Raw genomic sequence first — 11,542 nt, forward strand, 5'->3', positions numbered from 1 at the left:
CCTACACTTGTTAGTACGCAGCGGAAAATAAAATACAAACTAAAAAGAAGAAAACTAAATCCTATAAACAATAAGGAAAGACAATAAACAAAAAAAAAATCGTAACACAAGGCGTTTACGTGGTTTGGAGATTAGGACTCCTACTCCACGGCTGTTCATAAGATGGACGATCTCAATCCGTCGGTGGATGACTCCCCGGAAACCTCCGGCTAGCTCAAACCTCTTTTTCGATGGAGAAACCTCACCACAACCTTGATCCAAACATTCTTAGATCACAAGAAGAGCTTGGAGGCTTTGGAAGACTACTAATAAGGGTTAACTACCTCTATTTCGTCAATTATGCCCAAACATCCCGAGCTCTATTAAATAGAGCTCGAGAGAAAAACACTAAGCTGTTTTCCCGCTACCAATCGACTGGTGTATGCACCAGTTGACTGGTCCTTTAAGTGAAGTCGACCGTTACTCAACGGTCGACTACTAGTCGACTACTACAGTATACCAGTCGACTGCTGCAGTAACCGATCGACTGCTGCAGTAACCGATCGACTACTACAGTGCTGCTACAGTGTCGCTACAGTACTGTTGTAGTGTCGCTACAGTGTTGCTACAGTAAATCCTAAACACATAGAATTTTGCCCTGAGTACAATCACTTAACACTCGTCCTCGCCCGACCAACCTAGACCTAGCCTTCTAGCCTCCTACATCAGCCTCGCGTCCCTCGGATGTCTCCCCATCCTTCATGTCTTGCCTTATAGAGCTTCCTTCGGCTTTGTCCATATTGTCGGATCTTCCTTTGCCAAGAGGCTCCTCACCTCCGGGACTTCATCTATTGCCAAGCCACACTTGGACTTACGTTGTCAAGACTACATACTTGGACTTACACCGCCAAGACTCATCCTTGGATTTTCTCCTTTGTCAAGATCACACTTGGACTTTCCTTGTTGTACCTATACCTTACACACTCACAATGCATATCAAATACAACAATAAGTCTAACTTAAACCTTTGTCCAAACATCAAAACCTAGGGTACTCAGATTGCTCCAACAATGATATGGTCGACCCCAATATAAGGTTATTTTTTGGGTTGATGACTGTGGCGAGAGGTTTCTAAAAGTTATGGATTTTTTACTTTTAGTGTGGTAGTAATGTGGTATAGTAGGTCCCATAACAAAGTTGAATTTATTGATTTAGGGTTGTAGATATCCTTAGGGCCAGTACCATGTTAAGGAATGCCAGAAGTTGAGGTTAGAAAGTTCGCCTTTCCTAGTTTGGGAGCTATAGAAGAGGCTGGGGCTCGGTGATTTAGAGGGCGCTAGCTGACGTATAGAATTGAAATAAGGGTGATAACCTGGCCAGATTTACACGGACTACATCACAAACCATTGATTGTTGGAAATTGAACTTAATTATGGATAAAATATGATGAGGTGGTAATTATTGATGAGAGTTTCTAAGTGAGAGATAGAATATGATGACATTTTTTTTATAAGAATGAGAGTTCGTGATAAGAAAACAGAGATAGAATATGATGAGGTAGTAATTATTGATAAGGATAATAGTTCGTGGAGATAGAATATGATGAGATGACAAAAGAAAAAGTGTCTAGATTCATTGTATTTGAGATTAGTACTTATCCAATAAGCCTATAAATATGTAACTTTTCCCATGAATGAAAGCAAGTTAAATTCTTATGTTTATTCTCCTCTTCCACATAGAGTAGATTTTTCTCCCATAATTCTTTTATGTCTTCTCCCATAATTCTTTTTTCCAACAAAGTGGTATTAGAGCTATGACAAATGGAGATATGACTCCCTTCCAAATTCCAGTACTTAAGGCTAGTAATTATGATAATTGGAGTATCAAGATGAAGGCGCTTCTTCGAGCTCATGATATTTGGGAGGTTATAGAAAAATGCTACGTTAAGCCATATGATGACTCGACGCTATCTCCAACAGAAAAAAAAACAGTTTGAGAGATTTAAGAAAGAGAGACAATAATACTCTCTTCCTCATTTATTAAGCTTTAGATGAGGATGATTTTCAGAAAATCTAAAGTGCTACCTCGGCCAAGCAAATATGGGAACAACTCCAAGTCTCATATCAAAGAGAAGAAAAGATAAAAAAAGTACGACTTCAGATATTAAGAAGTCAATTTGATGCTCTTCGTATAAAAGAAGGTGAGTTGGTATCTAATTATTTTTCTAGAATCTCTATAATTTCCAATCACCTAAAAAGAAATGGTGAGAAATTAGAAGAAGTTACTATCATTGAGAAAATTCTTCGATCACTTGATTCAAAATTTAATAGTATTATAACCATCTCTATAATTTCATTGTATTTGAGATTAGTACTTATCCAATAAGCCTATAAATATGTAACTTTTCCCATGAATGAAAGCAAGTTAAATTCTTATGTTTATTCTCCTCTTCCACATAGAGTAGATTTTTCTCCCATAATTCTTTTATGTCTTCTCCCATAATTCTTTTTTCCAACAAAGTGGTATTAGAGCTATGACAAATGGAGATATGACTCCCTTCCAAGTTCCAGTACTTAAGGCTAGTAATTATGATAATTGGAGTATCAAGATGAAGGCGCTTCTTCGAGCTCATGATATTTGGGAGGTTATAGAAAAATGCTACGTTAAGCCATATGATGACTCGACGCTATCTCCAACAGAAAAAAAAACAGTTTGAGAGATTTAAGAAAGAGAGACAATAATACTCTCTTCCTCATTTATTAAGCTTTAGATGAGGATGATTTTCAGAAAATCTAAAGTGCTACCTCGGCCAAGCAAATATGGGAACAACTCCAAGTCTCATATCAAAGAGAAGAAAAGATAAAAAAAAGTACGACTTCAGATATTAAGAAGTCAATTTGATGCTCTTCGTATAAAAGAAGGTGAGTTGGTATCTAATTATTTTTCTAGAATCTCTATAATTTCCAATCACCTAAAAAGAAATGGTGAGAAATTAGAAGAAGTTACTATCATTGAGAAAATTCTTCGATCACTGGATTCAAAATTTAATAGTATTATAACCATCATCGAAAAGACCAAAGATTTACAAGTCATGACCATAGAGCAACTCTTGTGTTCATTACAATCCCATGAAGAAAAGAAGAAGATAAATGAAGAAATTGCTCAACAACTCCTAAAGATGACTCTTCAACCGACAAAGAAAGATGAAAGCTTCAGTGACAATAGAAGTCAACATGGAAGTGGTCATGGTTATGGACGAGGCTGTGATAATGAGCAAGGATGGATTTCCAACAACAACAATGAATGAGGAGAAAATTCAACAAGAGGGCGCTGAAGAGGGTACACATACTCGAGATACGATAAATCTAAAGTTAAATGCTATAATTGCGATAAATTTGGGCATTATGCTAAAGAATGTCGATCACCCAAGAATAAAGTATATGAAAGAGCAAATTATATGAAAGAAAGGAAAGAAGAAGATGTCACTCTACTGCAAGCGTATAAAGATAATGAAAGAGGTGAAGATACAATATGGTATCTTTACATTGGTGTAATAAATCATATGTGTGGAAAAAGAAGCATGTTCATAGAGTTTGATGAATCAGTTGGCGATAATGTATCTGTTGGAGATGAATGAAAGGTCGATGTGAAAGGCAAAGGTAACATTCTCATCCGTTCAAAGAATGGAAAACATGAATATATTTTGAATGTTTTCTTTGAGCTAAATATGAAGAGTAACATTTTCAGCTTATGACAACTCTTGGGAAAAGAATATGATATTCAACTAAAAGATAATATGCTTATCTTGAAAGATGATATTGTTACTTAATTGCTAAGGTACCTATGTTAAGAAATAGAATATTCTTGCTTAATATTCAAAATATTGTCAATTGTCTCAAAGCTTGTTATAAATGTTGGTGCAACCTTAGGTCAAGGTTGACCTGGTTGACCTGACTCGAGTTGACCTGACTCGAGTTATGTTTTGATGTTTGACGATGTTTGACGAGAAGAGAGTTGTATTCTTGATGTTTGACAAGAATAGGTGTTTGGGAGATTGTAGGTGCAACCTTAGGTCAAGGTTGACCTGGTTGACCTGATTCGGGAAAAGTCCAAGCAGGGAGCTCGGCACGCGAAAAGTCCAAGTATGGAGACTTGACACTGGAAAAGTCCAAGTACGGAGACTTGGCACGGGGAAAAGTCCAAGCAGGTAGCTTGGCACGCGGAAAGTCCAAGTATGGAGACTTGGCACGGGGAAAGTCCAAACAGGGAGTTTGGCACGGGGAAAAGTCCTGGTGAGTGAAGCCAGGCAGTCGGAGAAGTCCTGGTGAGTGAAGTCAGGCAGTCGGGAAATCCTGGTGAGTGAAGCCAGGTGAAAATCCTAGTGAGTGAAGCTAGGTGAAAGTGGAAGTCCTGGTGAGTGAAGCCAGGCATTCGGGAAAGTCCTGGTGAGTGAAGCCAGGCAGTTTGGAAGTCCTGGTGAGTGAAGCCAGGCAGATTGGAAATCCTGGTGAGTGAAGGCAGGTGAAAACCCTAGTGAGTGAAGCTAGGTGAAAGTCCTGGTGAGTGAAGCCGGGCAAGGGAAAATCCAGATGGATCAAGGGTGATCGGACATCTGGTGTTGAGAAGGTCAAGTAGGTCAAGGGAGTGACCGGATACTTGACACGAAGAGAAAAGTCCAAGTGGGTCAAAGGGATTGACCGGACAGTTGGTGGTGAGTCTTAGCAGGTCAAGGGAGTGACCAGATGCTAAGCATGAGATACCAATAGGTCAAGGTTGACCGGATATTGATTTGGAAGGCGTGGAACTTGGTTTGGGCAAAAACTAAGCTCTGGATCGGTTTGCAGACCGATCCAGTGATACGTTTGTGTATCTGATCGGTCTGGTGACCAATCAGATAACAAACAGAAGGCGATCATGGTTCTGTGGGCTTACTGATCGGTCTGGGCACCGATCAGCATGGAGCCTGATCGGTCCCCGGGACCGATCAGGGACGCTACCACCTGAGGTGGGATCGGTCCAGGGACCGATCAGATTCCACACAGAGAGTTGGGCAACTCTCTGTGAAGCCTTCTGATCGGTCTGGGGACCGATCAGCACAGGGCCTGATCGGTCCCCACGACCGATCAGGCAAGGCCCAGACCGATCATGGTGAAGCCTGATCGGTCTGGATCTAGCCGTTGTGAGTAACAACGGCTAGGTTCTGCGTCTTCTGTCTTCGTTGCAGGCTCTTCGCAGGCACAGGTAATATAAAGAGGTCGAGGGCTACAGGGCTTAGGGACTCTCTTCTTCCTCTCCTTCTTCTAGCTTGCTGCTGCTTGCGATCTGAGCTTTGTTTGAGCTCTCCCCAGTAAGCTTTGTGTGAGCTTCCAGTCGACGGTCAGCTGCTGCTGTTGTCTGAGAAGTTGTTGCTTCACAGGCAGTCGACGAGAAGGCGAGTTAGTGTTTGTACATTGTTCTTGTCTTTCTACTTGTATTTCTTGTACTCCTTCTTGTTGTTGCAAGTTATTGTGGCGAGGTTTCTCCACCCACAAGGAGTATATATTAGCCGGTTCTCCGGGGACTCATCCACCGACGGATTGATAGGCTTCGTCCACCTTACGGACACGCCGAGGAGTAGGAGTATCATCTCCGAACCTCGTTACATCGCTGCGTCTAAGGAAGAAACGCGAAGATTTGGGGTCGGCTATTCACACCCCCCTCTCTAGCCGTGATCATCGGTCCTAACAATAAAGACATCATTTGGTTATGACATCTTCGATTTGGGCATCTCAATTTCAGAGGACTATAATTGCTTTCAAAGAAGGAAATAGTGAGAAGACTACCTTACATCAAACATCTTGATTAACTATGTGAAGCTTGTCTACTTGGAAAACAATTTAGAAAAGGTTTTCCAAAGAAGTTAAGTTCAATAGCCCAAAAGTTACTTGAACTTATACACACATATGTTTGCGATTCGATAAAGCCAAATTCACTTGGTAAGAGTAATTATTTCATTTTTTTTGTAGATGACTTTTCTTGAAAAATTTGGGTATATTTGTTGAAGTAAAAATTGGAAGTCTTTGGCATATTCAAGAAATTTAAAACCACTGTATAAAAGGAGAGCGGTCTCAAGATCAAAGCTGTACGTTTTGATTGAGGAGGAGAATTTACCTTAAAGGAATTTCAAGAATTTTATGAATCCAACGGAATACGATAACCCTTGATAGTTCCAAGATCCCCTCAACAAAATTGAGTAGCAGAAAGAAAGAATCAAACCATCCTTGATATGATAAGGAGTATTCTAAAAAATAAGAGGCTACTAAAGGAACTTTGGGCAGAAGGGGTTGCATGTGCAGTATACTAAAGGAACTTTGGGCAGAAGCTTATAGGACCTTTATGAGGAAACTTAAAATCAAGATAATATTACTCTATTTTGTCTCTTTGTCGATTGTGAGCCTATATATTTCCAAGAATCTATAAAGAGAAAAAAGTGAAAAGATGCGATGGATGAAGAAATTAATACGATTGAAAAAGTTGGTACATGAAAATTAACTCTACTTCCTGACAGACATAAGACAATTAGTGTGAAGTGAGTGTACAAAATAAAGAAGAATGTCAAAGGAGAAGTTGAAATATATAAAGTAAGCTTGGTGGCAAAAGGCTACAGTAAAAAATCTGGCATTGGCTATGATGAGGTATTCGCTCCCGTTGCTCGATTAAAAACTGTCAGACTAATCATTTTTTTAGCAACTTAAAATAAGTGGAGAATACATCAAATGGATGTAGAATATACTTTTTTAAATGAAATTATCAAAGAAAATCTATATTCATCAACCATTAGGTTATAAAGTCAAAGGACAAGAAGACAAAGTTCTACAATTGAAAAATGCTCTATACGAGCTAAAGCAAGCACCAAGAGCAGGAATAGTCGGATAAACAAGTACTTGTAAGAGAAAGACTTCATTAAATGTCCTTGTGAACATGGATTATACATTCAGAGTAAGGATAAAGATGTTTTGATTATATGCCTATATGTCGATGACTTGATCTTCACAAGAAGCAATCAAAATATGTTTGGAGAATTTAAAGAAGCAATGACTAAGAAGTTTGAGATGACTGATATTGAGCTCATGACATACTATCTGAGCATCGAAGTTAATCGAAGGGAAGATGGAATCTTCATTTCACAAGAAGGTTATGCAAAAGAGATATTAAAGAAGTTCAAGATGAATAACAGTAAGTCCATAAATACCCCAGTAATAAATGGAGTCAAACTATCAAAGCATGATGAAGGAGAAAAAATTGATCCAACATTTTTTAAGAGTTTGGTTGGAAGTTTACGATACTTGACGTGCACAAGGCCTGATATCCTTTATGGTGTTAGACTTGTTAGCCACTACATGGAAGCTCCGACTACCACCCATCTTAAGATCGCTAAAAGAATTTTACGTTATATCAAAGGTACGACATATTTTGGATTGCTTTATTCAACATCCAACTATTTCAAACTCGAAGGATATAGCGCCAATGATTGGGGTGGAGATATGAATGATAGAAAGAGCACTACATGATTTGTGTTCTTTATGGGAGATACAACTTTCACTTGGATGCCCAAGAAACAACCTATTGTCACACTTTCTACTTATGAAGCGAAGTATGTGAATGTGACCTCATGTGTTTGCCATGCTATTTTACTCAAAAATTTATTGAATGAACTAAGTTTACCAAAAAAAAGAGGCCACCAAGATTCAAGTTGATAACAAGTCTGCAATAACACTAGCAAAGAATTTAGTTTTTCATGATAGAAGCAAGCACATCGATACACACTATCACTATATTAGAGAGTATATTATAAGAAAAAAGGTACAAGTGGAAGACATAAAATCTCAAAATCAAGTTGCTGATATTTTGACCAAGCCTCTTAAATTTGAAGACTTTATCAAGATGCAAATTTACTTGGAGTTATAAAATCAAATTCAAGAGTGAGTGTTGAAAATTAAATTTAATTATGGATAAAATATGATATGGTGACAATTATTAACGAGAGTTTGTAAGATAGAGATGGAATATGATGATATGGTATTTCTTAATAAGAATGAGAGTTTGTGATAAAAAAATTTAGATAAAATATGATGAGGTGGTAATTGTTATAATTTTTTAATTTATTCTCCTCTTTCACATAGAGTGTCGATTTTTTTCCATAATTTTTTTAATTTCTATATAGAGTGGATTTTTCTTTCATAATTTTTTTTTTATTTTTTCTGCCGTCGTTCTTTTTTCCAACATTGATCCCATATATATTATTGTAAAAAAAACAAGATCAGAGAACGAAAGATTCTATTAATTTATTTCTTAATTAAACTGTGGAGATATAATACCACAGCGAAGCCTCAAAGGAAACACAACTAGACAGACAAATTTACTCATTTAAAAGCTTACAACAGCGCAAACGCATAAAATTATATATTTTAAGACTGGTTCTGCGAACACACGTCGTTATCGATCGGCAACGGAGGCCTCCATTGCTTCTCTTTCGTGATACATCTATTTAGTTGCATTCAGTCGGAGCGTTGAGTTTGCACTTGGCGGGCACCTGCTTGGCGAGATCGGGCTTGATGCCCATCTGCGGCAGCTCCGGCGAGTCCTTGTACTTGCAGAGGCAGGGGAGGTCCGCCTTGGCCAGCGCGGCGCAGCACTTTTCCGACGGCGGCAGCGCCGGGGCCCCGCTTTTCACGCTCGGCAAGCATGCCATGAACCCCTTCTCGTTCATCTTGCACATGCTCTTATCCTCTGCCGCGGCGGAGCCAGAGTAGAGGAGCAGCAGAAGGGGGAGGAGGACCGAGAGCAGAGCTGGCGGCGCCTTCGCCATTTGCTGATTCGCCATGCGTTCGTAAGTCGACGGCGATGTAGATTAAATAGAGGCGAACGGGTGATGCCCGTGAGGCGAGTTGGCGGCATTAGGGAGCTCACAGGTCGATCTTGATCCGAACAAAATTGTAGTTTATGCCTAGTCCGCAGACGTTGCATGTGAGGAGTCTTGTAGTGTTTCAGACCTTTCGGTGAGAATTATATAACGTGTCGTTCAATTCGCGAATCCCATTCTTGACAAGTGTATCCATTTGTGCCTCCTGAATTAATTAATTGATGGATTAGATCGGTCAAGGATTGAAATAATTGGACCCGCTTGAAAAACAGATCTAAAGGAAGATAAATCATGCAACATTGATTCTGGAAATTTACAAGAAAGACGCAAACAAGCATTTGATTCGTTAAAGAAAACGACACGGTAATCATAATTGCTCAGCAATTGTCGGGCGTGCTGAGGTTGCACTTGGCAGGCAGCTTGGCGGCGAGGTCCGGGTCTATTCCCAGCTTCGGCAGCAGCGGCGAATTCTTGTACGAGCAGAAGCACTTCAGGTCGGCGGCCTCCAGCGCCTTGCAGCACGCCGCGGATGGCGGCGTCGGGTTCGGCTGAGTCACCGACGGCTTGCATGCATCGGCCCCCGCCTGCGACATGTTGCACACGGCCTCGGTCGTCGCCGGCGCCGTCACAAACAGCAAGACGACAGTCAGAAGCACTATTACTGCTCCCGGAGAATCCATCGCTATGGGTTGGTATTCATAGCGATCTCGATGGGATGATATATATAGTGTGAGGTCGATCGAGGGAACTGATTAGGGTATTTGATTTAGGTGGAATGGCGTTGGGTGGGTGCGAAGTCAGGAACCTGAATGGTGCATTGGGCTTGACGTCTGGTAGATTGGCGTATCAATTAGCCTTTCTTGGCTTGAAACTTGTTTTTTAAAGTTTCCGGCTAGGCTACGTTTCGAACCAACCGCTTGTTATCTTCGATAAGTAGGCGTTGAATGGTGTAAAAAATCTAATGTTCCCTTGAACTAATTGAAAACCATGTAGTAACTCGTGCGTTCCTCTCATTAATTTAATATATTTTGGCGTTGTTGCGATGGATTTTATGTTATGTTTGGAAGCTCCTTAAATTATTTAGGTCCTTATTCTGTTTTATCTAAATTATTATGTTTCTAAAAGCCTCTTTAATATATATATATACTTGGAATTAAGAATTTATATACTTATAAAAACTTAATAAAATTTATCATAATTTAATTTTCATATGTAGGATAATACCATTCACTAATCATAGATTTCCAAGACTCATTTGATTAAAAAAATATCAATTTTTTAAATAATATAAATCTATAAATAATATCTAAACTACAAAATTCTAAATCATTTAAAAATAAAATAAATAACATGTATAAAAAACTTTTAAAAGTTAAAGGACGGGTAGAATGCCCTACATGATTTAATATTATTAAAATTAAATAAGCGAATTGAGGAGGTGCTTGGTTCGGATAAGGGAATGGGAAAGGATATGAGATTGATTACAAATATTAATGAAATGGGAATAATACCCATACCCCTCATATTAGTGGGGAATGACCCATTCCTCTATTTAGAGGAATGAATCCGTGGGTCCCACCTTCATTTCCCCAAACCAAGCACAAGTTTCATTCCATTCCCATTCCAAACCCCCCAAACAAGCACCCCCTGAGAAATCTTAAAAGTTAGCAGTTCAATAAAATGCCGAATTATTTTAGCTTTTTTGGTCCGACCAAAGGACTAATGAAACAGAGCAACCCAGCTCATCTCAGCCGAGCAAATCACATTTCCCTAAACACTACAAAATTCATCATTAATGACAGGTATTCTTTAAATTCCATCTGTTCTCATACCTTATCTTATTAATGACCATATCAGTCGATGCCATAACAAAGCTTCCAATGTATGTAGGTCTCCAGCAAATGCTGTTCAAAATATCAATATCAACAGATGAAGGCACCAAATGTAAATGGATTGCATAAATCTCTCCCAGCAAAACGTAAATTGCTTAAAGGAATCCATGCGGCCATTATAGTAGTTCATATGATATGTCGACTCCCAAGTATCCTATAATCTGTCAGCAAGGAGCTTCAAACTGACGCAGACTTTGGCTCACTAATCTGAATCCCTAGATAGCACATATACATGATAAGCCTAATCCTGAGCCTATTACAAATGATGAAACACCCGCTATCAAACCCAACACATAGACAAAGCCGGAGCAATCAGAGACCAACAATCCGACGAGGCGTAGAACAAACCGTACATAGTAGGCATAGTCAAAAGCAAAACTCTTTCGAGAACCCCATGCAAAAAAATTGAATCAGCAAAAATTAAAATGGGAGAAAACTCGATTATCAATAAATATTAACACATTTCGACCCAAAAACTTAAGGTATAGTAGCTAATAAGAGTTATCTCGACAAGATCCTCGAATGAGAATGAAGAACAAAAATGATATATGAAGAAAAAAAATGTCAAATCCGGGTCGCATGGGTGATGTCGAAAAAAACAAAGAAACAACACCACCCGTAATAATGGCTGCGATGATTTATGTTGCTGGACATGGGAGGTGCAGAGAAACCCTAAATAACAATTCTCAACACCACATCGCCAGCGACCATCGCAATCAAAAATGCAAAATTAACTCAAAACCAAAAGGAAGAAGAAATAAAAGGAAAC

The 11,542-nt window shown here is 39.2% G+C and overlaps 2 protein-coding genes across 2 annotated transcripts; both read right to left on the reverse strand.

Annotated features, from left to right (window-relative positions):
* Nucleotides 1-8,280: 8,280 nt before the first annotated feature.
* Nucleotides 8,281-9,020, reverse strand: LOC121977962 (putative lipid-transfer protein DIR1). The gene has a single exon (XM_042530359.1). It carries the CDS (start codon nt 8,840-8,842, stop codon nt 8,507-8,509), a length of 336 nt encoding a protein of 111 aa, XP_042386293.1. The 5' UTR covers nt 8,843-9,020; the 3' UTR covers nt 8,281-8,506.
* Nucleotides 9,021-9,156: 136 nt separating this feature from the next.
* Nucleotides 9,157-9,561, reverse strand: LOC121977964 (putative lipid-transfer protein DIR1). Its single transcript, XM_042530360.1, has one exon. It carries the CDS (start codon nt 9,559-9,561, stop codon nt 9,259-9,261), a length of 303 nt encoding a protein of 100 aa, XP_042386294.1. The 3' UTR covers nt 9,157-9,258.
* Between the last annotated feature and the right edge of the window lie 1,981 nt (nt 9,562-11,542).

Source organism: Zingiber officinale, chromosome 4B, assembly GCF_018446385.1.
Source record: "Zingiber officinale cultivar Zhangliang chromosome 4B, Zo_v1.1, whole genome shotgun sequence".
NCBI classification, from domain to species: Eukaryota; Viridiplantae; Streptophyta; class Magnoliopsida; order Zingiberales; family Zingiberaceae; genus Zingiber; species Zingiber officinale.

Coding starts and splice junctions, on each gene's coding strand:
- LOC121977962 (XM_042530359.1), bottom strand. CDS start 8,842: ATGGCGAATCAGCAAATGGCGAAGGCGCCGCCAGCTCTGCTCTCGGTC.
- LOC121977964 (XM_042530360.1), bottom strand. CDS start 9,561: ATGGATTCTCCGGGAGCAGTAATAGTGCTTCTGACTGTCGTCTTGCTG.